The 27,800-nt window shown below is 42.2% G+C and overlaps 3 protein-coding genes, 2 long non-coding RNA genes and 1 pseudogene across 8 annotated transcripts; 4 read left to right on the top strand and 2 right to left on the bottom strand.

The window, feature by feature from the left end:
* Nucleotides 1–3,413: 3,413 nt before the first annotated feature.
* Nucleotides 3,414–6,365, bottom strand: LOC120902823 (ATP-dependent RNA helicase DDX42). 3 transcript variants are annotated; one of them, XM_040311858.1, is made up of 5 exons: nucleotides 6,102–6,241; nucleotides 5,987–6,042; nucleotides 5,813–5,927; nucleotides 5,429–5,607; nucleotides 3,414–5,346 (listed from the first exon to the last, which is right to left on the bottom strand). In XM_040311858.1, exons 1-5 carry the CDS (start codon nucleotides 6,120–6,122, stop codon nucleotides 3,516–3,518), a joined length of 2,202 nt encoding a protein of 733 aa, XP_040167792.1. In that variant the 5' UTR covers nucleotides 6,123–6,241; the 3' UTR covers nucleotides 3,414–3,515. The 3 variants fall into 3 exon arrangements, with proteins under 3 accessions (XP_040167792.1, XP_040167790.1, XP_040167791.1); XM_040311856.1 differs by having other exon boundaries at nucleotides 5,987–6,365; XM_040311857.1 differs by having other exon boundaries at nucleotides 5,849–5,927; nucleotides 5,987–6,364.
* Nucleotides 6,366–6,778: 413 nt separating this feature from the next.
* LOC120903938 (COP9 signalosome complex subunit 9) lies at nucleotides 6,779–7,283 on the top strand. Its single transcript, XM_040313615.1, has 3 exons — nucleotides 6,779–6,940; nucleotides 7,007–7,079; nucleotides 7,163–7,283. The coding sequence occupies exons 1-3, from the start codon at nucleotides 6,872–6,874 to the stop codon at nucleotides 7,204–7,206; spliced, it is 186 nt and encodes a 61-aa protein (XP_040169549.1). The 5' UTR covers nucleotides 6,779–6,871; the 3' UTR covers nucleotides 7,207–7,283.
* Nucleotides 7,284–12,941: 5,658 nt separating this feature from the next.
* Nucleotides 12,942–13,435, top strand: LOC120901054 (annotated as a pseudogene).
* Nucleotides 13,436–13,438: 3 nt separating this feature from the next.
* On the top strand, nucleotides 13,439–14,341 carry LOC120904430. Its single transcript, XR_005739752.1, has 3 exons — nucleotides 13,439–13,492; nucleotides 13,572–13,901; nucleotides 13,966–14,341. It is a non-coding gene; the product is annotated as an uncharacterized LOC120904430 (long non-coding RNA).
* A 3,033-nt stretch (nucleotides 14,342–17,374) lies between these two features.
* On the top strand, nucleotides 17,375–18,125 carry LOC120903727. The gene is made up of 2 exons (XM_040313326.1): nucleotides 17,375–17,723; nucleotides 17,825–18,125. The coding sequence occupies exons 1-2, from the start codon at nucleotides 17,560–17,562 to the stop codon at nucleotides 18,006–18,008; spliced, it is 348 nt and encodes a 115-aa protein (XP_040169260.1). The 5' UTR covers nucleotides 17,375–17,559; the 3' UTR covers nucleotides 18,009–18,125.
* A 7,289-nt stretch (nucleotides 18,126–25,414) lies between these two features.
* On the bottom strand, nucleotides 25,415–26,807 carry LOC120904362. Of its 2 annotated transcripts, none has more exons than XR_005739743.1 (2): nucleotides 25,874–26,807; nucleotides 25,415–25,790 (listed from the first exon to the last, which is right to left on the bottom strand). It is a non-coding gene; the product is annotated as an uncharacterized LOC120904362 (long non-coding RNA). The 2 variants fall into 2 exon arrangements; XR_005739742.1 differs by having other exon boundaries at nucleotides 25,856–26,807.
* Nucleotides 26,808–27,800: the final 993 nt, after the last annotated feature.

Here is a 27,800-nt window from a genome sequence, read left to right on the forward strand (position 1 = left end):
ATTAAGCCCACAGTCAAACGGCGCGATAGAAAGACAAAATCAGGGAGTAATCAAGGCAGTAGCAGCAGCTAGGCAAGAAAATAAATCTTGGAAAGTAGCGATTGAAGAATAAATACACACTCATAATACTCGAAAACACCACTCTCGGTTAGGTGTAACGCCTTTCGAGCTGCTGGTCGGCTGGCGCTATCGGGGAACTTTTCCATGTTTATGGGAAGCAAAAGATTTACTTGACCCAGAAGCTATACGAGAAAAGGATGCTGTGAGCAAATTACAAAGCAAGAAGTTTACAGACTCTCATCTCGGGGCTAAAGAGAGCGATATCAGTGTCGATTATCTGATTCAAACGGAAAAGTATCAAACAAAACCGCGCTACACGAACTGAAACAAAATCGGTATTATACAAGCTTGTTAGAGACTTCTTTCGTTGACTCGAGACATTGCTGCCAAATTGATCTCAAATGGTTTTGTTTGTCAAAACAAACTGCAACGCGTAACGCAGGAAGTATCGTACCAATTTATAATTATTTCTACGTGTGGCATATTATTGTTCTTTAAATGTGTTTGGCAATGTCATGAAAAGTAGCGCTTGTGATATGATTTTCTAATTTCTGTGTATTTTGTTATTCCCACCCTTTTTGTAGTGAATAATTACAAAAAAATCCCTTTTGAATTTCATTACATGCAATTCGTGTGGTTTAAATATATGTATTTAGTAGTTAAACCGTAAAACAAAACGCTTTCCGTAGCATAAACCTGACGGAAAGCTGTTTGACAAAAAACGGTCTCCGTTTGAGTCAGGTAATGCAAATGACCTTCGTTCAGTTCGATATATCAAACAAGAGCCAAATCGAGTTCTCTAACACGGATCATAATAGAAAATGAGCATTTTTGATACTTTTTCTCAAGCAGTTGAGTCACATAATCGACACTATCATCGTAGGAGATAACGTAGTGACAACGATTACGCAAAGTACCAAAACCGACCCTATTTTCTCGAGCGAGAGGTATACCGTATTGGCAAGAGAAGGTGCAAAGGTAGTGATAATTAACGGAAACGGAACTAAATTAACAAGAAATGTAAAAGAAGTAAAACGGGTGCCAAGCCTAAGCGTAAGACATAGCAGCGATGAGAATGTACAGGATCGCAGTGAAGAAATAGAACAGACAACTCCTTTCGAGACGGGAAATAGTAACAGACCAAAAAGGGTCATTCAAAAACCACAAAGATATAGGGAGGCCACTTTATATCAAATAATATAAACAAGAGTAGGGGAGAAGGAAAATGTAGAGATCAGGAATAGGACACAGGAATAATAAAAACAAAAAGAGGAAAATACATTAAAAATATGAAAAAATTAAATAAGGGAGTAAAGCGGTAGGATTCGTCAAAATCATCTACGTTAACGTTAATTTGAGTACCGATAATGCAAGATAATAGTAACAAAGGAAAATAAATCAAGCAAGAGCGAAAACGAAAAAGGGGCGAGAAAGCACGGAAAAAAGGAAACAGGACACCGGATCGTCAGTCTTGTGATTGATCTGAACAAGAAAGCAGCAAAACCAATAAATGCAGAATTCGGCGAGCAGAAATCACCACAGTTGGCTCATACGATAACTTGCTGTACGTGCTGGTTATGACAATAATGATGAGTTGTAATACGCCATCTATTGATCAAACCAATGAAGCTGTGGAGCTTTCATTTTTTTCTATGGATATTCAATTTTCCAGTCGTTTAAGCTTAATCTGTGGCGCTTGGGAATACACGATGCGCAATCTCAAATGGCGCATATATTCGTTTTATCAAAACATAAGTCATTTGGCGTAGCCAACCCTGAGCTATAAACGTGTTTTTCATACATTTTCAGATTGCGCCAAGATTGCGCATAAAGTTTTAAGATTATATGTCCGAGATATATAAATTATTTTTGACTGATAAATATATCAAACCGACCCGTTTGACAGATAAATATATGCGCAATCTGAGACTGCGCATCGTCTATTACTACGGTTACGTGTGTAAATCTGTTTGCCAGCTCTTCGGTTAAGTTTCGAGTTTTAACCTACCGAAAACTACCGATAAAATTTTGATGCACCTACCGAAAACTGCCAAAATAATCTGGCCACACTGCTTTGGGGGTCGCCATAGTTGAGGGACTACGTCATTTTAGAACCGTTAACCATCGGTTTCCGCACACAAAGCTTAGCAAATAGAACAGATTTCTTTGTTATTATGTGCCTTTTTGTGTGTCGATTGATTTTAGCGAAAATATGAGACATATTAACAAAAGATTTGAGGATTTTTTTCGCATGAAATTTAAAATCATGTGAGTAAGAGTTCTAATCTCACGTAAATTGTCCATGCGGCTCGTAGATAATGAGAAATTAATGTGAAAATTGAAAAAAATAATGCCTTCTTAATTTTTATCATCAAAAATGTCGAAAACACAATGAATTATAGAATAAATTCACGGAATAACACAAAATAACACACTTTAATCCATGTTTAACCGTCCAAATAGACATAGAGCGACAACGTCGCGAGTGACGAAAAATAGCTCAAAATTTCACTTGGTGTAGATCAAAGTAGCTCATTTGATTCAGTCAACCAACTTGTTTTTTATTTGAAAACAGACAAAAAAAGGATAAAATGTGTTCAAATCTATTTTTTTGCGTTTGGCATTAATCTGGCTTGTAAAAAACTAGATAATTTGATTATTAACGATGAAGCAAAATTGTCGCGCGCGACGAGTAGCTCTGTTTGCAAAATTGAGCTACTTTTTCCGCGCGAAGTCGTCGCGCGCGACGTTGTCGCTGTATGTCTATTTGGACGGTAATGTTAAATAAGAACTCAAAAAGTCCAAAATATATTTTTAAAGAATATTTAATCAAAAAAATGGGGTAGATAAATTATATGAACAAATTTAATAAATGTAAACAAAGTTTGAATCCTGGGGACCTTACATCAAGTGACGAATTGTCAAAATGCACTAGAGTCCACCACCTGATATTTTTCCACTAATCCACCTTGATACCGCGGTCTTGGCTTTGGCTAAGACCAAGAATAATGTATTTAGAAGGTTGATTTTTATCGCTTTTGCTGGGCGACATTGTGGGGGACATCTGTCACTCTCTGCATACAAATATCATTATCCCGCACCAGACCTCCCCGATTTTTATACCAGAGCCCCCGGAAGAGAAATGTCATTTTGCTCTGAACAACTTCACCTTGTCATTTATAACACCTTGGCTAAGACAGATTCGGGAAGGGGTCCCGCGGTCTTGAAATAAAGCGTAAACCCTGTAACCGAACTGTTCGAACGGTGCGATTCTCGTTCATTGTACACATTGCTAACTTTCCTTGTCGGTTGGGGAGTCAGTTGAAACGAAAATTAATAAAAAATGCTTATGCTCAATCGTAACTATATTTTGGACTTCTTTTATTTATTTAAAATGTTACAGAGAACAAATTCAGTTTGTTTTACTGTACTGCTTCAAAAACCATCTATTCATATCAATTCCACCTGCTTTTCTTCTTTCGCGGCATTGTATCATGTTTTGATGTATGGTTTGAATCAGATTTTGACGACGATTCCAACCCTGGTTGTGCTGGTTTAATAAAAACACCACCTTCCGGAACGGTATTTTCCCAGGTTCGATCGCTTGATGCTTTAAACTGTGCATTATAATGAGCGCGATAAGTTTCTCGCATTGCCGATAAACGATCAGTAGCAGGACCCTTCGATGACCCCGGCGATGGTCCTGAAGGATCCCCGTCTTCTACAAGAACCTTTGAAGCATCTAGTGAACGACCCATTGGACCACGCTGAATTGCCCGTTGGCGGAACCCTAATCCTGCACCACCTACATTTAAATTCTTTCCTTTGTTTGCGTGTTTAAAACGGCTGTTCCGAAACCATGAACTTTGCATTGCCAGTTTCATCAAATCTTCCGGCACATCTTGGTTTGCTCCTTCAAGATTGCGTACCAGATGCCCAGAAAATTCTTTGTCTTTGTCGGTAATTAGAGTATACGCCGTACCTTTCTCACCGGCGCGTCCAGTGCGGCCAATACGGTGTGTGTGAGTATCGATATCACGAGCAGTATCGTAATTGACTACTGTTCGAATGTGTGGAATATCTAACCCTCGAGCTGCCACATCCGTGGCTACCATGATATCGACATCTTTCCGTTTAAATCTGGTGATAACAAAATTTCGTTCTGATTGGTCCATATCTCCATGAAGTAAGACGACATCATTATCCTTCAACCGCAGATTATTTGCGGTTTCTTCTGCATCAGCTTTTTTAGTTACAAATATCAATACACTTCCCTCAGAAAGCATTTTTACCAGGTTCGTTAACAACCAGTTCCACTTGCTTTGTATAGTTGGTAAAAGAATAATACGTTGCGTTACATCAGAATTTGCTTCCCCCAAGTCACCGTGAATTATGCGAATGGGATCGGTTAACACATCGCGTGCAAGTTTTTCCACACGTTTTTTGAAAGTAGCACTGAATAAAAGTGTCTGCCGATCAGGTCGAATATGGTTGCAGATCGAACGAACTTGAGGCTCAAATCCCATGTTGAACATTTTGTCCGCTTCGTCCAAAACCAAGTATGTCACTCTTTGGAGATTGGTAGCTTTAATTTTTACCATATCTATCATACGACCAGGCGTAGCAACTACTATTTCCGCCCCTTGTTCGAGCGCCTTACTTTGTTCCCATTTAGAACCCCCTCCATAACAACAACAAATGCTTATGTTATATACCTTGCCAAACTTCTTAGCTTCGTTGTAAATTTGAAGTGACAATTCTCGGGTCGGTGCTAGAATCAATCCAATAGGCCCATCACCGGGACCTAACTCACGTTGGTCCATTATGTGCACCAGCATCGGCCAAAGAAAAGCGGCAGTTTTACCACTTCCAGTTTTGGCTATACCAATTATGTCTCTTCCACTCAAAGCAGCTGGAATCGCTTGAGCCTGTATTGGTGTAGGTGTACTGAACTCTGATTTCCGAATGGATTTCATCAACGATTCATCAAATCCGAAGTGAGCAAAACTGGTGACAGGATGCGGTGGCATTGGGCCGCTTACTTTTACACCGAGTGTTAGACGCAAGTCCTGTACTTTTGCTTGGGACAAATTGACAATGTCTTCGTGAGGGATGTAAAAATTTTTTTCAAACTTCAGATAGTCAATCTCTGTATGATCAATTGATGGCAACGGGTCAATATCCCGTCGTCGTTGTGGAGGAACTGGATTGCCATCTTCATCATAATCCATTTCTGCATCAGATCCTTCGTCTATTAAGCCAGCGTGAGGATTTTCTTGCATGTATCTGGCGAAAAAATATTTGATTAAAAAACGCGATATTACAAACCATATGCTTAAAATCCTTCTTAAGACCTGTTCTTACGTACCGATAATAACTTTCTTCGTCATCTTCATCGTCAATATCTCCTCGTGTACCTTTTTTCGGTTCCAGATGAGGTTGAGGAATTTTATTTTTTTCCATTTTAACCTGCGCTTCAATACCAGCCATAAATGCATCCAAAGGATCTTCTTCATCTTCTTCATCGGATATATTTTTTGGGATTTCCTAATGATGAGTATTGGGGTAATAAAAAAATAACTAGAAATCAGTTGAAGTGCACAAATAGATTCCAAGACACGCGATTAACATATCAGACACTGAAATTAGAGGCTAAATCATATCCCTTCAGCCAAAATTACATAAAAATTGACTATTGATGTTTGTTCTCTGTCTGTATTAATAGCATATGTCGGGGATAACCTTAACTTACGTATGGTTTCGAACGAGGGAAGATGCGTGAACTTACATCAGCGGCTGTTGGGCTTCCAGGAGCGGGAATATATTCTAGCTGTTGAGTGGCAGGTTCGTCGTCTTCGTCAAAATATCTGAAACACAAAACAAGTTCATCAACATACAAATTATGCAATTCAACATGATTACTTACTCGTCTTCCGTTCTGCCCCGGCGTTTAACAATTGAATATTGAGAAGCGTTGGAATGCTGATGTAAAGATTCCATAGTATGATAACCGTGCTTTGAAATTCCAGAACTATAATTACATGGCTTAGGTAGAGGTGCATTAACTGGTCTCCCGCTTAACGAACTAGGGGGGGGCACCGCATTAAGAGAGAAGCTACGGCTTTGATCCTTCGCATTTAGTTGCTGCTGAACTACGTGATTGCGCCGCACTTGAAAACTAAAATGACCACGATTTGGATGCATCTTCCCGTCAACGAAAGCAATGAGTATGATGTATTGGTGAAAACAATCTCAAGAATGTCCTTCGTATTGGCTCTCAGATATTAGCTCAGATATTAGGAAAATCGATTACAACTAGATGACAATTTCTATCTATGCAAAGGTGTATAAACAAAGTGGGTAAGTAGGTTCCAAGGTGGAACGTAGAGGAGGTGTCTTCTTACTGTTCAAATAAACATAGAGCGACAACGTCGCTCGCGACGAAAAATAGCTCAAAATTTCACTCCGTGTAGATCAAAGTAGCTCATTTGACTAAGTCTACCAACTTATTTTATATTTGAAAACACACCAAAATAATTTAAAATGTGCTCAAATCTTTCGAGTAGTACATAGTAGCATGTAATTTGACAGGGCCAAATGAGTTACTTTGATCTACGCGGAGGGAAATTTAAAGCTACTCTTGTCGCGCGCGACGTTGTCGCTGTATGTCTATTTGAACGGTTATGTCAAGTCGTGAATTGTCAATTTATTCTGAATGATGCCTTCTATTTACAACACCTTAGCCTTTAGCAATAGTTTCGCGAGCACTTCTTAAGAATAGCTACAACGAATTATTTGGAGTTTCGAAGCCATGAAGCCTATTGTGGTCGCAGATGAAATGTTTCCTGAAGGGCCAGGGCCTTTCATGGACTTAGAAGAGGTAGGTAATACTCTTGAAGAATTTTCAAAAGAACATATTTAAAGGTATTCAACTCTTTATCACCAGGCAGGAGGATCTTCAGGGTTGTTGATGGACTTAGCCGCGAACGAAAAGGATGTACATTCAGACTTCTACAATGGTGCGACTATCATTAAACACGAAAACTAAATTGTTCGATGCATTGTTTGCGTTTTTACACATTTTTTTTTATTCTTATTGCAGATTTCGAAGATCTGTTTGATGAAGATGAGGAGGCACAGATGTAGAAATGTTTTATACGTAGTAAGAAATGGTATTACCTTAGAAGTCTTTGAATCTGTTAAAATATAATGGATTAATTAGAGTTGGTTGTTTCATTATGAGGTTCCAGGCAATCAAGAAATTGTTTTGTTTAAGTCGTGCTCAAAATGATTTTCAGTCGGACTCAAAATCAAACTCAGCCTGAACGCACTGGTTGAACTTCGATTCCCTGCCACAATTTTTACGCTTTTTATTTGAACTGTCGGCCAACTTTCGAGTGTTCAACTAATGAATTCTGACTGTATATTAAGTCATTTTTGCTCGCCTTCCTTGTTTCTTTTTTTCCCCCTCCCTGCTAAAGCTTTTTTCTCCATGTTTCTCAACTCCGGTCTTGCAGAATTCTTTGTTTAACACGTTAAGCCCGGTGGGAGGCCCTGTGGCTTGTTTGCTAAGGAAACAACAAACAACATTCTCTACTCGCATGAAAAGCAGTAGTGGACAAGTAAAATAATGGTGTTCTTAGAATTGGTGTGGTTGATAAAAACCTCACCCCACAAAAAAATCGTTTGATGGGCGCGCAAAAAGTATTCGTCCATCTAGCTTTTTAAATATTTACGCTGGCCAAACACTACGTAGACGTGAATTAAATTTATCATTATCAATCTGCCGGTGACCTCCTTCTAAATCAATGCATTTATGTTGTGTTGTGGTCTCGGCCATCCGAACACAACATGTTGTTTCAATGGCATTTCAAGCGGTCAGAGAGGCACTTAAATTAATCGAGCATGATGACGAAAATCGTATCGTAATCCTATGCATAACCTATCCAACCCATTTTTGAAGGCTACAAGGCATGTGGGAGGCCTCATTCGTTCATTTGATCAACGTTTGGCCATTTTTTCACACTAATTGTGTGACCAACTGCCTTGTAAGCAGCCATCCTTGACGGTGAATCTAACGACAGAAGCGGTTTAATGTCCAACAAATCAAATATTACTCAGGAATTAGTGAATTTTATGTTGGCCAATAAGATCAGGAAAATATATGGGTCACATTTGGTTGATGGGTCATGCTGTATTTCATCGTAGCTGGTCATGTTATTTCTTGAATGACTGAGTTGTTACAAAAATGTTTTGTTTGAATAATACCATACGCAGAAAGTTGCCAAATTTGGTAAGGAGCATCAAATAATTGCAAAAATAATTTCAAACTAGGCTCTACTAACATATGACAACAAGTTTAACTCGTCAAGGTCATACGGCCACCGTCTACTGTAGCGAAAACAGTCTACTAAGATGCAGCAGCAAATCTCGTGTAAGGCTGGAAATAGACGAACCGAGATCTTCGCGGTACCGCGAAATTCGCGCCTTGTTTATAACAGTTGTAGAACAGTTGAGCTGTCAAATCTTCCGCGCCTCCAATCGCGCCTGCTGTTTCGCAGAGATACCCAACTTCGGTATTGCTGAGATTTTCGCGGTAGCGCGAACCGATTATTTTTACTTTTTCTGGCGGATTTGTGTGAAAACTCGTATCAAGAAATGAGTTTTGTATTTTATTTTGCACAAACTATGTGAAATAAATAATTTGATTCGCAAATTGATAGAAAAATATTTCTTCTTGGCACATTCAATCGTCACCAGACCTCGGATGGTTCCATACACGAACCGCGATTATCTCGGCTATTTGTCAGATTTTATAACATAATTGACAGCTCAAGTCATACGCGATTTTCGCGGTACCGCGATGATCTCGGTTCGTCTATTTCCAGCCTAACGGTAGTACCATGGGCAAAATGACATTTCTCGACTTGACATTTCTCTTCCGGGGGCTCTGGTATAAAAATCGGGGAGGTCTGGTGCAGGATAATGATATTTGTATGCAGAGAGTGACAGATGTCCCCCACAATGTCGCCCAGCAAAAGCGATAAAAATCAACCTTCTAAATACATTATCCTTGAGCTAGACGAATACTTTTAGGACTGACTGTACCTACACAGAAAACTTTTTTTACTGAACTTCAGTAAAACTTTACTGAATTTTTTTAACTGAAGTTTCAGTAATCCTTTCAGAAAAAAGAATGTTTACTGAATCATTCAGTAATGTCCGGTGTTCACCAAAATGACAGCTAGTTTACTGAAATCCCAGTAAAGTAATTCTCATATTACTGATTTTTCAGTAGTTGGTAGCGATTAAAAATGACGAAATATTTCTTTTAAATTGAGTTTATGCTATTTATGCTTAGAGATTACCAGTTCCTCAATTCATGTTCATACATGTTTTGTGTTGTTTTGTACAGTTTTTATACTGTATTTTGCCGCTGCAAGTGTAGATGGTTCAGTATGCGCTCACAGACACCACGAAATTTCAGCAAGCACAGTGGATTGTAGCAAACATTTTATACACCAACACGGATGCCAATTGTTTTAAATTAATCCCCTAAGCCAAAATATCACCTGAAATTTCACCAGGGTGCCTGTAAGCGCCTACAAAATCATGTTTTGGATTTTCTCTTCTACCAAGATTTTCTAATATTTGTCGAGGCTTCGGCACGGATTGTTTGTAAGTCTTTACGCGGCTGATTATTCTTATCTTCTAAATGTTCTGTTATTTCATCACGGATAGGGCCTCGTTGTTCGATACCGAAGAGCAGTGTAGCAGGAGCGAAATGTGTGGATTAATGTATGGTGTTATTAAGAGCGTACTCTACGGAATGAATTTGAGAAACCCAATCAGAATAATCAGAAATCTGTGTGAGAGTTTCCTCAAAATTGGCCGTATTACACTCGTTCTACTCGGTTCACTCGTTCTACTTGTCCGTTGGCTTGGGGTGATGCAGTAGCATTTAATATATGTGTAATACCTCGAGACGACAAAAAGTTAGCAAATTGGCCGGAAGTGAAACAGGTGCCACGATCGCTTATGATGCGCTTCGGTCGACTATAGTACGAGAAGTATTGGTTAAGAGCATTGCATACTTCCCTTGCACCTGTAGATGCAGTTGGATAAAGTTTGACCAATTTTGTGAACGCATGTATAACTACTAATATATACTTCTTTTTCAACAAAGATGTTGGTAAAGGACCTAGGTGGTCGATGTGAATAGTGTCAAATGGTACAGGTTTTTTGGGAATACAGTGCATATTTTTAGTGTTGACTCTTGCAGAGGCAGAATAGTACACACATTTCAAGCAGTTGTTAATGAAATTATGAACCCTTGTTTTCCTATTGGGGAACCAGTAGTTCTTATCAATTTGGTTACAACGCTTGATTACACCAAGGTGCCCAATTTTTTCATGTACAAATCTGATAAGATTATTCACCATTTATGTTGGAACATATAAATTTAAGGTATGAGATGGCGACAGTTTGTACACTATTCCATCTTGCAATGCGTAACCATCCAGCGGGTTTAATTCTGATTCTGTTTTTAATGCTTTGATAGCGGGGTCTCGCGCTTGAGCCACACAAAGCTGAAAATCCAGATCCACCTCATCTATTGTGGCAACGTTCTCAATACGGCTCAGTGCATCTACATGAGACATAACTATGCCTGGACGATGCTGTATCGTATAGTTGTTGTGGGCAGCCGTGCCGACCCCTGGACTTGCCGTGGCAGTTGCGCTGCCACCGATCAACGTCCACGAAGACCACAATGTGTCACGCACACTGTCGCACACACTAAGCAGCGCAAGGCTTAGTGTTGGCGCCTAAATGGCTGCAAATTTATAGACTTTAAGATTATAGGAAAAGGGTACATAGGTTTACGTTAGTATTAGTGTTAGCAGGGAGCCGGTCTCGTAGTACAGTCGTCAACTCGTACGACTTAACAACATGCCCGTCATGGGTTCAATCCCCAAATAGACAGCGCCGCCATACGTAGGACTGACTATCCTGCTATGGGGGGAAATCTATTAGTCACTGAAAGCCAAGCCCACAAGTGGGTACAGGCAGGCCTTGACCGACATCGGTTGTTGAGCCAAAGAAGAAGAAGTGTTAGCAGGACTGTCAGGGTTATGACGATAATATAAAAAGACTAGTAGCAATCAGACAGTCGACTCGGCAACATACTTTTGGAAACCACAAAAATATCACAGTAGTTTATGAGCTATCGTTCACTTAGTGTGTGCCGAGCGCACAAGCAGAGTGTGTTTGCGTGCCGATCGAGCAGGAGCTCTCGGCAGGGGCGCTCGGTGCGGCTGGTGCGCGGCCACCGCACTTGTGATTTTAAAGTGTTCATTGTGATTGTAAATTGTCGTATTATTTATTTTGTATGTAATAAAGTATTTAAATACAAAAGTACGAGAACACAACAGTTGTATTCCTCCGAAAATAAAGACCATCGTACAATCTTAGCAGAGGCGTTTCAGTTTTTTAATGTTTCGACAAGGGAGTAACCATCAGTAACTATTTTGATAGGGATCCCGTGCACATATGTGGGAAACCGCTTGAGAGCGTAAATCGTAGCGTTTCCAGCTTGTAGCTATGCAGCTTTGCTTCATCGGAAGGTAGTTTTTGAAAAATACGAAATTGGATGAAATGTATCATCATCCTGTTTTTGTAACAATACTGAACCAAAAGCCGTAGCACTTGCATCGCAATGTAACTCCGTTTCACGTTTAGGATCGTAGATTGCCAACACAGGAGCTGATATTAGCTTTTTTCGTAAAGTTTCAAAAGCGTTCTTATAAGATACATCAAAATGAAATGGTACTTTATCCTTTAATAGATTTGTTAACGGTTTTGCAATGAAGGAGAATGAAGGAACAAATTTACGGAAAAATGAGAATAGTCCCAAGTGGTGTTGGGCATTGTGCGCGAGCACACCTCAATGTGCGCACTGCACAGCACACTTTGTACTGTGCGAGCACACTTCGCACTGTGCGCGCACTCCGCACTGTGCGCGCACTTTTCGCACAGTGCGTGCGCACTCCGCACTTTCCGCACTTTTCGCACACTCCGCACAGTGCGCGCACTTTTCGCACACTCCGCACAGTGCGCACACTTTTCGCACACTCCACACAGTGCGCGCACTTTTCGCACACTCCGCACAGTGCGCACACTTTTCGAACACTCCGCACAGTGCGCGCACTTTTCGCACAGTGCGAGCATAGTCCGGTGATCGATTCTTGCAAGAAACCTCACCCCACTGGAGTGCCGTTTACCTACGACCTTCACAGTTCATAGTTGTTTTAAAGAAACTCGTGCTTGGTGTCAGCCGATTTTTCCTGATAATTTCTCCGGCTACGGACCGGTGTGTTGATATCGTGTTTTCTGCGCTTTTAAATTTTTGTCTGGGTGTGTTGTATGCATGTGGTTGTGTAACGGATTTTCGATGGTGGTCAAGCGCAGCGTTCTGTGCATTCGATTCTCGCAGCAAATGTCTCCGCGCGGTTTCGGTGTGCGCGTGCACCGGCATATCCACACTTGCAAAGAATTATGTTGTTTCTCGCTCTACCCAATGCCTTGGGCCAACGATGATTAAATTGTATTGATTTCAGCAGTGCGTGCGTGTTTCAGCGTTCTGCGCTTTTGCCATGCGTAAAAGGGTGGAAAAGAAGAGCGAGGAATGAAGTGCAGTCTCTCTCTCTCTCTCTCTTTCTCTCTCTCTCTCTCTCTCTCTCTCTCTCTCTAATGATATGTCATTGGTTGCTTTGTGTACGTTCGACATACATTTGACAATGTTGTATTGGGATTTTACGAATTGGAAATGAAGCTTACAGTTGAAGGGTAAAAACCCAATACCGCGCTGTAAATAAACCAGTGACAGTTCGAACATGCGACCTGGGCACTGTGGGCCGCTTCACACTCTTTGTGTCAGTTTCAATTGGTGTTGTTTTCATTTATGGCGGTTTGTTTACATTTCGTTGCGGTTATCATCAGGTTTCCGTGGTTCGATATTCGGTCGAGCTTTCTTTTCGTCAACCTCATTGTGACGATCGTGGTGCTCGGTGGACTGTTGGCAACGATCGAAAAGCATCTCCCCACTGCCATCCGGCAGACGTTTGCTGCCCTCTGGTCGGTGGCCGGATTTGCCGTCATGATGTAGCCAGCGCGGGACTACGTAATCGCCTTCCTCGATACGTTGGCAACCAACAAGCATATGGTGCGCACCACACCTACCGAGACGATGGTTGCCATGACGCTGATCACGCTGCAGTGTTTGCGCCGGTTCCACAAGACCTGGTTCGTGCAGGTGTTCTCGAGCAAGCTGAAAATCACCCACCAGTGGTACGTGGAACACTTTCACAACTATCCGAAACAAGCTCGTCAGGAAAGCACTCGTCCCGTTCGTTCTGTGAGATCGACGGTGAGGGTGCGGATAATATCGTTCCGGTTGTTGGCCTTTTTGAGGATCGAAAAAATGGTATGGTTTGTGTCCGGCTTTTTTTTAGGTTGCTGGTTCCCGGCTGATGGGATTCAGCTGGTTTTCCTGGATCGTCTGTGAATGCCTTGTTCCACGGACCGGTCGTCGATGCACTCGAGGTGCACCGCATTGACGAGCGGCAGTAGCAGGATTCAATCGGCGCGGCCGAGCTGGCAGCGAAGCCGTTTCTCGGTGAGCCATTCACGCCGAATGAGGGCGGTCAAGAGCCGGCTGCATACGTTCGATTCGTTCGATTCGATATTCGTTACGCGCACGATTAAACTGTGTAACGATGCCGAGTGTGTCCGGCCATCGCGACTAGCAGCACAGCGGAAGTTAAGTTGCGTCATCTATTGTGGTGCGATGCGCTGTATGTTCCGGGTGTGCGATTGAGCTTCATGTTTGTTTCTTTTTGTTCACAGACACCTTTTCATCAACAACTGGCATGACTATCGGCGCACGGTCGGTGGCTCTAGCGAAGGGGAGGGTGCGTTCCAATCGGCTGGCAGGACACAGATCGGATCGGTTAGGACAGCGAGTTATAGTTACGTGCACCATAGTGACACGCTCACCTCACCGCTTGAATTGACCATTGATCCGCTGAACCAGCGGAGAACATCGGACGATCGCGACCAAGAAGAAATGTTAATTATTACTCAAAGTGCGTGCTTCCTCACGAGTATACGTAAATTATTATTTTTTTACCCAAATGGTGTTGCTCAACAAACACATAATTATATGTTTCAATAGTCCATGACTATATTAGCACAATAAAATCTTATATCTAATTAAACCAAACTAATACTAATACTAATCCTATGCTAACATAAAACAAAAGAAAAAAATAAGGCACTGGTCACATTATAAGGCAAAAAGGGAGGTACATGATGCATAAAATAAACTCATCCATTCTATTCCGTTTGGTGAGTGCTTTGCTCAGCAATCTCATTCACCAGATGTTTCATGATGTGTGCGTTGAAGGACGTGCGTGAGTTACTGAGCACTTGCCTGTCACGGGTTAGCATGATACAACATTAATTTTTCGTCTATATGCTTGGCTATCGTAGGATGTTGCGCAGTGACTGTTTCTTACAGTTAGATGAAGGAAAACGAATACCTTAGAAAATGAAATAGAATGTAAAACAAACAAAATAACGTTTAAAAAAAAACATAAGAGATACAGTAAAAAGTAAATGAGCATGTGGTTTCTTACCGATAGTGTGTTGTGGCATGTGCACTGAAAAACGATTCTCTATCATTTCGCGTGTAATTCCAACATGTAGCACGAACTCATGCGGTAGGGAACATGCAAAAAAAAAGAAACATTTAAGTTTACAAATTTTGTTACCGACTTGTACTGGTGATGTGAAATAACTTACCGCAGGGGAGACCCCACGATAAGAGACGTTTCCTTTCTTATCGTGAACACTGTCGGATGGTTGGCGTTGTAGATTCCTTTTCCCACTGCCACTTAAATCCGGATCGACGCGTAGGTCGGCGAGCTCGTGCGGCAGGAGGCATGCAAATAGGAAGAAAAATAAAAAATATTAATAAACTGCCTACATTGTCTCTTGCAAACCGATCGCTATGATGTATCAATACTTACCGCAGGGGAAACCCCCTCGACTAGTGAGGTGTGCTACCGTTTCGGGAAATCGGTCGGATGGTATGCGGTGTACTAGATCTATCCCTTATCCCGCTTGCCACTTAAAACCGAGCTCGTGCGGCAGGAGGCATGCAACTAAAAAGTGTTAGGAAAGGAAGGAAATTGGGTTATCATCTCGTGCAAGCCGATCGCTATGATCTAGAATTACTTACCGCAGGGGAAAACCCCAAAAAAAATCGATGTTTTCAACTGCGCTGCCTAAAAAACAAAATCTTAGAAAGGGATTTGTTTTAAAATTTAATTTCTTTTTTTTTTACAAGGAGGGGAAATGTAGAATGCACCTTAGCAAGGTGCCATCAAAACCTCCTCCTTGGGTCCGTTTCGCAGCTAAGCTTCTCTGGACCAAATGAGAATCTGCTTTGAGTGTACCTGCTTAAAAAAAAGAAAACTGATTATTAAAAATGTTCGATTTGGTTCCCCAAGGCATCTATCAAGGCGACAAACACATCATCATTGCATTTCCGGAAGATATGCTCAGCAAAATATTTGTCCATGTTGCTTTTAATATTAGTGCCTTGTTTTCTCAAAATGCCTTCAACCATCTCCAAACATTCTCAATCCGTTGTGTATTGATATTGTTATCATATGGATTGAGGAAATTTCTGGAGTGGTTGACACATTCATGGGGATATCCAAGCTCCTCCAGCCCATTATAACCTTTCCAGAGATCGGTCATAATTTTCGTTCCGGGTTCAACATGCCGAACCACCAGATCGCTCAAAACGGCAAGCGAGCGTTTCGGGACACGCTCCAGGAAAATGGCCTTAGTTTCCCGGCATATCCCACCCACAAGCCACTGAGGACCGGAACTACCGACCCGGCCGACGTTGTACTTTCGACGAGTGATGACAGTTTCGTCGATTTCCACCGTCATGCCAGGCCCCCCTATCTTCTCTCGTGTACGATCGAATGTTTCCCAAAGAAAACTTCGGATCGTATCGTACCACGAGAGAACCGTGTTGTGGGAGAGGCCAGTCTCCAACGCACAACGAGTTGAGTTGGCCCCATTGGCCCACTCGTAACAACAACGCACAAGGCTCCTAAGCGAAGCCTTGTGGTTGGCAAATATGGACCTGGCCCGGATGCTGCTGGTCCCGCCGCATTTGTAGTCGGGACATACATACCTGTAGCCGTCGATGCTTTTGTAGGGAGTTAGCTTCATTTGCTTTGGATATCTCGGGCACAATTGAACCGGCTGCAGAAGAGCCCGCTTTTGCATCCACTCGATCGCTTGTTCATGGTCCTGAAAAATATCAGAAAGCATATCAGTATTGTAAGCCATTTTCAATTGCCTCTTTGCGCTTTGAAAAATATGCACAAGTGGCGCCAAATATTGTGTATGTGTGCGGTATATCGATGGGGATACAAACCAGGGTTAAGATATGGGTGAACAACGGTAGCACTGCTTAAATTTGCAAATGTAGGAGCTGGTTTAAAATATAATATTTATTGCGGATACACATTGAAAGGGTTTAATAATTAATGCAAAAAATAAATTTATTTACTCAACTATACTTTCGTTATATTTTTATTTATGAGTTTTCAAATATTTTCATTTCATGAACACTGTCCGTCCCACAGTCACCTTTACAATTACCGTTATTTTTAAAAATTCACATACGCACGCAGGCAATCAATGATATCGTAGTGTACGTGGATAGCTCTCATACTGAAAACGTAAACAAACCATTTCAGTTTGTTTACCACTAGCAAAAAGGTGTTTTGTGGGATTTGTGCTTTATTTTATTACAATAATCGTTTGGTTTTTTACTATCTCTCGGTATTTTATTACTTGAATCTACTATGACAGTGTGCCTCGTGTGGAATTGAAACGCGTCGACAGGTGTTTGACCTTCTTCCATTTCGTTTTCCTTGCGTTATCGGAAGAATTAGATTATTACCTTCCGTGTGCCATTAATATAACATTGGTATCGTTAAGCTTGCTGAAAATTGAACTACTAGCAGACCAATTCGCAGCCAGACAACGGTCATGTTGGGCCCCTCGGAATCCTCGCTCCAAAACCCGATGAAGCAGCTGATGATTATTGATGGTAATAATGCATTTTAATTATTGTGTGCGGGTAGGGCTGATGACCGCAGCTTTACCACACAGTATAACTTCTCAGTTTGAATTTCTCAATTTCTATTTCGAGTGATTGCATCACCCGGTTACATAGAAGCAGCTGGTGCTGTATCGAAAGCAGATACCACGAGCAGATGCCGATGGACGAGGTGCTGCCACCATCGGCCATTAAGAACCTGGGGAAATTCAATTTTATTTCCGGCAATCCGTTCGCACCTACATTGGATGTGATAATTTCAGGGCGGTCACGTTGCCTCTCATTGTCGGATGACAAATCCCACGGACGTGCTTCAGCTTGGCACGAACCGGGTTTGGGATTATATTGGCGACAACTTTGTGTACTATTTGCTGCGGAACAAATGGAACGGCAAGCTGCCCCCGACAATCACCCGGTCATCTTCTGTCTCGCAGAGGAAATCACGCAATTCAAAGTAAGTCAAAGTAAGCGCTTTAACGGATGTGGGATTGATCGATGGACGCTATAAGAAGCACCTAATTTTTAACATTTTCTGACGTTCTCTTTTTTCCACAGTTTCCACAGTCCAACAATCAACAGTTTGGAAAAAGTAGTACAAGCACACGTAGAAAGGAGCAGCACACGTGATTGCCGGTTCGGAGCTTCAGAGTGCGGAATCAATGGGACGGTAGTGATTCCGGTGGACTCAGTTCCGCCAGCGACGGATTTGCCGCCAGTATTAGCGCTAGGAGATGGATAGTTTAACGAACCCAATGGACGAAACCCCGTACCACGGTTTTAACACTTCTGCGCTCCGAAACATTGTAATAAATTGGATAAACCTTCGTACTTTATGCGTTCAGGTACAATTTCCTACACATTGCGGGGTGCATTTTGCGTTTATCTTAAGGATCGCACTATAACTATAACTTTCGTTTACTTTTCATTTTTAATTCATGAGCACTACGAAGGAGTGCTTTGCTGATGAGTGCTACAACTGATCAGATTTGATATGGCTCGTTTTATCTATTTATTTCTTAATTAAGATAAGACGATAATAATAATGAGCATCTGCTGCTTCGTGTACAATGTTGCGGTCTTTTTTTCGAAAGATACTTGAGTTTGTTTAAAAAAAGTCATTGTATACATTTATAGTTCATGGCTATTTAAATCGAATCTAATACTTTTGACCCAATACTACGTAACACTCTTTCTAATAAGCTATGAGACAATATACGTAAATATCGTGCTATTTACAGTGCGGTAATTTGCATTTGCCGGTCTCGTAGTACAGTCGTCAACTCGTATGATTTAACAACATGCCCGTCATGGGTTCAATCCCCGAATGGACCGTGCCGCCATACGTAGGACTGACTATCCTGCTATGGGGGGAAATCAATTAATCACTGAAAGCCAAGCCCACAAGTGGTACAGACAGGCCTTGACCGACAACGGTTGTTGAGCCAAAGAAGAAGAAGAAAAAATTTGCATTTGCATTTCTGTTGGCCGTATGACTACAACATGCCCGTCATGGGGCAAGTCCCAAATGGACTGTGCCCCCATATGTAGGACTGACTATCATGCTATGTGTAATCAGTAAAGGCAGAGTGAACCGGTACGAAGCGAAGTAGTGGATCTTTGTCATCTAAACGTCCAGGCATTCACGAACACCCGGAAGGGCACATTTGGAACCGTTTGAGCTTAGAAGCCTTACCTAGGGTAGGGGGACGAAACTAAGGTCATGAAATAAGTTGGTTGACAATGTTTTAGGAAGTTTAACGACCTATGTTGGCAGTTCGAACGAATCTAAATTGCTATGATCGGTGGTGGTTTATTTATACTACGAAAAGTTATTGATTTGGTACAATATTTTGTGGCGTATTATAACGTGGTGATTGATTTTCCTATTGATCCGTGTCCTGCAACTGACAGCGTCTGAAATCGTGGAAGGCCGTTAAGGGTTTCGGGAGCGATCGGGCTACCGAGAAGGGCACTCGATCATAAGCTATGACCCGATACACACAACAGTCCCGTTTATCTTATTGTATTAGAACATAAGTGTTTGATACCAAAGATCCGCGAGTGTCCCTAATCCCTCTATTGTGCACCTTGTCCGAAACACAAAAATAAAAACTCTGGTTTTTGTGGACTAAGTTGTTTTGGGTGCTGGAGTACAAAGTATGTGGTAAAGTGTGAGTTTTGTGTGTGTGGAGACCTACATGTTGAAGAGCAAGCCTTGAGTAAAATAGTAGGCTATGATTATTAATGTAAGATTCTAGAAATATAGTCTTGTTCCAACCAGCAACCTTTACACAGCTACTCTCTACAGGTTATGGGCCCAGACTCGAAAATTGATTAAAGATCCAGAATATCGAAGACTTGAATTTAGAAAGTTTAGTGAAAATGGCGCTTCCTAGCTCAAGCAATTCCTCGTCAAGTTTCGTCGGTTCGACAAGTATTCCCTCCATTGAACGTCTGCTCGGTCGGGAAAATTGGACATCCTGGAAGTTTGCTGCTAAAACGTTTCTACAACTCGAAGGACTTTGGGAAGTAGTAAAACCTGTGAAAAAAGAGGATGGAACTTTCGAAACGGTGGACGAAAAAAAGGATTTGCAAGCCAGATTGAAGCTCATCCTTTTACTCGACCCAACAATTTATGTCCATATTGAAGACGCGGAATCGGCTCGATCTGCTTGGGACAAATTGGAAATGGCGTTTGAGGATAAAGGGCTTTCTAGGCAAATCGGCTTGCTTCACAAGCTGATTAAGTCTGATTTGGATACATGTGGCTCAATGAATTCATACGTGAATCAGGTAATATCCACGGCAAACCAACTAAATGCCATTGGTTTCCAAATTGCCCGACTTGTGGGTAGGAATGATTCTTTTGGCTGGTTTACCGGAAGAGTATCGACCGATGATTTTGGCTATGGAGAATTCTGGTGTTGCAATCACAGGCGACTATGTGAAGAAGAAGTTTTGTATTTGGCACAAAGTACTCGACCAGACATTCTGTACGCGGTGAACATGCTGAGTCGATTCAACAAAAATCCAGGACAAAAACACTGGAACGGAGTGAAGCATGTTATGCGCTATCTTCGAGGGACTTCTAATTTTAAATTGGTTTACAAAAAAAATGTAGATTCGAAAATTATCGGTTACTGTGATGCTGATTGGGGATCTGATCCAGATGAACGAAAATCCACCACTGGCAACATCTTTATGGCGCAAGGAGGAGCAATTTCATGGATGTGCAAGAAGCAACCGACGGTAGCCTTATCTACGTGTGAGGCTGAATACATGTCTGTATCGGCGGCGGTACAGGAAGCCTCATGGTGGCGCGGACTTTCTGCGAAACTGGCGAATGCGGATGAAGTGATTGAAATTCGTTGTGACAATCAAAGCTGCATTGCGATCGCGAAGAATGGTGGGTATCATCCACGAACGAAACACATTGATATTCGTCACCATTTCATCAAAGATGCTCTCAGCCGTGGGATTGTCACTCTAGAATATGTTAGCACGGAGGACCAGATTGCAGATGGACTTACTAAACCATTGCAACGGACTAAATTCGAGATTAGTCGCGAGTTAATGGGTATCTCTGAGGCTTGAGGAGGAGTGTTGAAGAGCAAGCCTTGAGTAAAATAGTAGGCTATAATTATTAATGTAAGATTCTAGAAATATAGTCTTGTTCCAACCAGCAACCTTTACACAGCTACTCTCTACACTACAGAAATATCGCTTTGAGTGTGTTGTGTTATAATGCGTATGCTGTTTCTGCCTTGGGTTAAAGTGTGTCTATCTTTCCTTACGCTGCGCTATTGGCTATACGATGTGATGCGTTCTTGGTCTACCTTACTCAATTGCAGTAACGCCTGTTTTGCTTGTGTTGCGTGTTTTTGGTTGTTTTTGTATGAACGGTGTGACCTGAACTAGTTTGCTAAGTTTATTAAAATGTGTTGCTAAGAATCTATATTTGGTAGTGTTGGGAAAACTGAGCGCAGCACCGCTACTCAACCCTGTCGCCACGTGACAAGGGCTTGACGTACGCGTTGGGCTAAGCTCGGCGCTGCTCGGCTAAGTTCGCGAATGAAGGGCTCGGGATCGGCCTCTTCATCTTTTATCCGCCGACCCGGACGGACGTAGCGCGTGCTCGTCCCGTTTTATCTTGTACAGTGCGTGTCTTGTAAACGCGTCTATTTTATGTAATATTTAATTTGTTAAAATAAATAAGTGATAAGTTGCAAACCATAAAAGGTAGTGTGGTTTATAATGTGTTCTGCATAGCAGATATGCTATGACGTGTACATAGCAGATGGTACATGGTGGTTGCAATCACAGGCAGGTGGGCAATCAAGTGTATACCTTCCTTAAACACCTACACTCCAAGTATGTCCTTCGTAAACTCCTTAGCAACAGAGCAGCTCTGCTGTGACGTCGGGTGCATAGAGGTCGGCATGTTGTTTGGCATGGTGACAACGTGTAACGGCAGCGCAGGAAAGTTCGCCTGAGCATTGGATGGTACATCGCTGAAAATGAGCAGCCATAGCTCTTGTTCAGAAGGTCTCAAAGATCCGAAAAGGACTAAACAAAAGGGAGAGAAGCATACTATTAGTAGAGAAGTGGAATAAATAATGTCAATGTCAAAATAATAACCTTTCCTTTTAGTGATAGTATAAACAATTGTAAATTACGGATTTTAAATTAATGGAATAGAACTAGCATTTCACTTTCCTTCGAATCAGCACTTCCTTTTCACAGTCCTGCCATTGTTATAGGTTGCCAAATTTTTCGGATCCTGGCTGCAGCTCACCATCGAAGTATGCATCGTAACGCAGACAAGTTATGCTACACTTCATCCAGCTAACGTCGTGTCGCACTGAGAAATATTGTGGTTACCTTTCTTGCTGGGATATAAGACTAGCATGCTGTTAATAAGCTAAAGTAATCGTATCCTATTACGACACAATCAACAGTCCTCTGTAATCCTCAGCAAGCCAACACACCGCCAAAGATGGTCCGGAGGATCTGCCGGTCGGATACAGCTAAGGCGATTGCAACCGTCGCTGGGATGATCGTGTTCAGGGAAAGAGGTTAGCGCTATTAGAAATGGTTTTCACACACAACATATATCTGACTACATACCTCAAGGTAACTGTGTTACGGTGATAGAAAGTTGACTCATTTTCGGGTTAAGTTCCGGCAGCATCGAACCCCGATATCGAGATCGAGATGAAACGCTGTTTGTATCTCCTGCTTCACCGACTTGTAAAGGTTTACGCGAGCAGGATCTAAATGTAGATCTAGCTTTTAAGGGTAATAATACCTAATACCTAGCGATTTGCGGTTTGGACTTTCAACAAAATAATTTAAAGAAATACAAATTACCAAACTATAACATATTAACCATGTACGACCGGTCTTATGACAGGTAAAGTGGCTTGCGTACTTATTACTTTGATTATAGTTATTTCTAAGGTTACCACCGTTACTAATTAGTTAATATAGCTATTGATGCTTATTATAAGAGTGTATAATAAGAAAATGGAATAGCTTAATTATAACAAATCCCACAAAACACCTTTTTGCTAGTGGTAAACAAACTGAAATGGTTTGTTTACGTTTTCAGTATGAGAGCTATCCACGTACACTACGATATCATTGATTGCCTGCGTGCGTATGTGAATTTTTAAAAATAACGGTAATTGCAAAGGTGACTGTGGGACGGACAGTGTTCATGAAATGAAAATATTTGAAAACTCATAAATAAAAATATAACGAAAGTATAGTTGAGTAAATAAATTTATTTTTTGCATTAATTATTAAACCCTTTCAATGTGTATCCGCAATAAATATTATATTTTAAACCAGCTCCTACATTTGCAAATTTAAGCAGTGCTACCGTTGTTCACCCATATCTTAACCCTGGTTTGTATCCCCATCGATATACCGCACACATACACAATATTTGGCGCCACTTGTGCATATTTTTCAAAGCGCAAAGAGGCAATTGAAAATGGCTTACAATACTGATATGCTTTCTGATATTTTTCAGGACCATGAACAAGCGATCGAGTGGATGCAAAAGCGGGCTCTTCTGCAGCCGGTTCAATTGTGCCCGAGATATCCAAAGCAAATGAAGCTAACTCCCTACAAAAGCATCGACGGCTACAGGTATGTATGTCCCGACTACAAATGCGGCGGGACCAGCAGCATCCGGGCCAGGTCCATATTTGCCAACCACAAGGCTTCGCTTAGGAGCCTTGTGCGTTGTTGTTACGAGTGGGCCAATGGGGCCAACTCAACTCGTTGTGCGTTGGAGACTGGCCTCTCCCACAACACGGTTCTCTCGTGGTACGATACGATCCGAAGTTTTCTTTGGGAAACATTCGATCGTACACGAGAGAAGATAGGGGGCCTGGCATGACGGTGGAAATCGACGAAACTGTCATCACTCGTCGAAAGTACAACGTCGGCCGGGTCGGTAGTTCCGGTCCTCAGTGGCTTGTGGGTGGGATATGCCGGGAAACTAAGGCCATTTTCCTGGAGCGTGTCCCGAAACGCTCGCTTGCCGTTTTGAGCGATCTGGTGGTTCGGCATGTTGAACCCGGAACGAAAATTATGACCGATCTCTGGAAAGGTTATAATGGGCTGGAGGAGCTTGGATATCCCCATGAATGTGTCAACCACTCCAGAAATTTCCTCAATCCATATGATAACAATATCAATACACAACGGATTGAGAATGTTTGGAGATGGTTGAAGGCATTTTGAGAAAACAAGGCACTAATATTAAAAGCAACATGGACAAATATTTTGCTGAGCATATCTTCCGGAAATGCAATGATGATGTGTTTGTCGCCTTGATAGATGCCTTGGGGAACCAAATCGAACATTTTTAATAATCAGTTTTCTTTTTTTAAGCAGGTACACTCAAAGCAGATTCTCATTTGGTCCAGAGAAGCTTAGCTGCGAAACGGACCCAAGGAGGAGGTTTTGATGGCACCTTGCTAAGGTGCATTCTACATTTCCCCTCCTTGTAAAAAAAAAAGAAATTAAATTTTAAAACAAATCCCTTTCTAAGATTTTGTTTTTTAGGCAGCGCAGTTGAAAACATCGATTTTTTTTGGGGTTTTCCCCTGCGGTAAGTAATTCTAGATCATAGCGATCGGCTTGCACGAGATGATAACCCAATTTCCTTCCTTTCCTAACACTTTTTAGTTGCATGCCTCCTGCCGCACGAGCTCGGTTTTAAGTGGCAAGCGGGATAAGGGATAGATCTAGTACACCGCATACCATCCGACCGATTTCCCGAAACGGTAGCACACCTCACTAGTCGAGGGGGTTTCCCCTGCGGTAAGTATTGATACATCATAGCGATCGGTTTGCAAGAGACAATGTAGGCAGTTTATTAATATTTTTTATTTTTCTTCCTATTTGCATGCCTCCTGCCGCACGAGCTCGCCGACCTACGCGTCGATCCGGATTTAAGTGGCAGTGGGAAAAGGAATCTACAACGCCAACCATCCGACAGTGATCACGATAAGAAAGGAAACGTCTCTTATCGTGGGGTCTCCCTGCGGTAAGTTATTTCACATCACCAGTACAAGTCGGTAACAAAATTTGTAAACTTAAATGTTTCTTTTTTTTTTGCATGTTCCCTACCGCATGAGTTCGTGCTACATGTTGGAATTACACGCGAAATGATAGAGAATCGTTTTTCAGTGCACATGCCACAACACACTATCGGTAAGAAACCACATGCTCATTTACTTTTTACTGTATCTCTTATGTTTTTTTTAAACGTTATTTTGTTTGTTTTACATTCTATTTCATTTTCTAAGGTATTCGTTTTCCTTCATCTAACTGTAAGAAACAGTCACTGCGCAACATCCTACGATAGCCAAGCATATAGACGAAACATTAATGTTGTATCATGCTAACCCGTGACAGGCAAGTGCTCAGTAACTCACGCACGTCCTTCAACGCACACATCATGAAACATCTGGTGAATGAGATTGCTGAGCAAAGCACTCACCAAACGGAATAGAATGGATGAGTTTATTTTATGCATCATGTACCTCCCTTTTTGCCTTATAATGTGACCAGTGCCTTATTTTTTTCTTTTGTTTTATGTTAGCATAGGATTAGTATTAGTATTAGTTTGGTTTAATTAGATATAAGATTTTATTGTGCTAATATAGTCATGGACTATTGAAACATATAATTATGTGTTTGTTGAGCAACACCATTTGGGTAAAAAAATAATAATTTACGTATACTCGTGAGGAAGCACGCACTTTGAGTAATAATTAACATTTCTTCTTGGTCGCGATCGTCCGATGTTCTCCGCTGGTTCAGCGGATCAATGGTCAATTCAAGCGGTGAGGTGAGCGTGTCACTATGGTGCACGTAACTATAACTCGCTGTCCTAACCGATCCGATCTGTGTCCTGCCAGCCGATTGGAACGCACCCTCCCCTTCGCTAGAGCCACCGACCGTGCGCCGATAGTCATGCCAGTTGTTGATGAAAAGGTGTCTGTGAACAAAAAAGAAACAAACATGAAGCTCAATCGCACACCCGGAACATACAGCGCATCGCACCACAATAGACGACGCAACTTAACTTCCGCTGTGCTGCTAGTCGCGATGGCCGGACACACTCGGCATCGTTACACAGTTTAATCGTGCGCGTAACGAATATCGAATCGAACGAATCGAACGTATGCAGCCGGCTCTTGACCGCCCTCATTCGGCGTGAATGGCTCACCGAGAAACGGCTTCGCTGCCAGCTCGGCCGCGCCGATTGAATCCTGCTACTGCCGCTCGTCAATGCGGTGCACCTCGAGTGCATCGACGACCGGTCCGTGGAACAAGGCATTCACAGACGATCCAGGAAAACCAGCTGAATCCCATCAGCCGGGAACCAGCAACCTAAAAAAAAGCCGGACACAAACCATACCATTTTTTCGATCCTCAAAAAAGCCCAACAACCGGAACGATATTATCCGCACCCTCACCGTCGATCTCACAGAACGAACGGGACGAGTGCTTTCCTGACGAGCTTGCTTCGGATAGTTGTGAAAGTGTTCCACGTACCACTGGTGGGTGATTTTCAGCTTGCTCGAGAACACCTGCACGAACCAGGTCTTGTGGAACCGGCGCAAACACTGCAGCGTGATCAGCGTCATGGCAACCATCGTCTCGGTAGGTGTGGTGCGCACCATATGCTTGTTGGTTGCCAACGTATCGAGGAAGGCGATTACGTAGTCCCGCGCTGGCTACATCATGACGACAAATCCGGCCACCGACCAGAGGGCAGCAAACGTCTGCCGGATGGCAGTGGGGAGATGCTTTTCGATCGTTGCCAACAGTCCACCGAGCACCACGATCGTCACAATGAGGTTGACGAAAAGAAAGCTCGACCGAATATCGAACCACGGAAACCTGATGATAACCGCAACGAAATGTAAACAAACCGCCATAAATGAAAACAACACCAATTGAAACTGACACAAAGAGTGTGAAGCGGCCCACAGTGCCCAGGTCGCATGTTCGAACTGTCACTGGTTTATTTACAGCGCGGTATTGGGTTTTTACCAGTTGAAGCTTGAGTTAGTTAGAGAAACCCCGTATTTTACAACCTGGTTTGAGAACCTGTACGACAAAAGGCGGTTTGTCAAAATATGCTCAGTATTACACCACCTGACTTCCTATAATATAGTACGAAGTGTGCTCGCACAGTGTAAATTGAAGCAAGTGAAGCTTCCACTGTGCGAAGTGCGGAGTGTGCTCTCACTGTGCGAAGTGTGCGAAAAGTGCGGAGTGTGCTCGCACTGTGCGAAAAGTGCGCGCACTGTGCGGAGTGTGCGAAAAGTGCGCGCACTGTGCGAAGCGTGCGAAAAGCAAGGTGTTATAAATGACAAGGTTAAGTTGTTCAGAGCAAAATGACATTTCTCGACTTGACATTTCTCTTGCGGGGGCTCCGGTATAAAAATCGGGGAGGGCTGGTGCGGGGTAATGAAATTTGTATGCAGAGATTGACAGATGTCCCCCACAATGTCGCCCAGCAAAATCGATAAAAATCAACCTTCTAAATATATTATCCTTGGGGAAAAGTGCGGAGTGCGCGCACAGTGCGGAGTGCGCGCACAGTGCGGAGTGCGCGCACAGTGCGGAGTGCGCGCACAGTGCGGAGTGCGCGCACAGTGCGAAATGTGCACCGCACACTGAGATGTGTGTGCGTGTGCGCACAGCACACCTAATTGTGCTCTTTTACCCAACACTAGTCCCAAGCATTGTTGTACTTGTTTAGCATTTTGTGGCATAGGGTAGTTTTTTATAGTTTTTATGTGATGGTCACTAGGAGAAATTCCGGAGGAGTTGGCTTTATACCCCAGATAGTCGAGTTTATTCATGGCAAATTAACATTTTGACATTCGGAGTTCTGGCCATTTTTTCGTAACAATTTTTCCATGATCGACAAATTCTTTTAAAATATTATTTATAAACCGTTGAAATTCAGCGGGGGCGTTCTTTAATCCAAACG

The sequence above is a fragment of the Anopheles arabiensis genome, chromosome 3, assembly GCF_016920715.1.
Source record: "Anopheles arabiensis isolate DONGOLA chromosome 3, AaraD3, whole genome shotgun sequence".
Taxonomy (NCBI): domain Eukaryota; kingdom Metazoa; phylum Arthropoda; class Insecta; order Diptera; family Culicidae; genus Anopheles; species Anopheles arabiensis.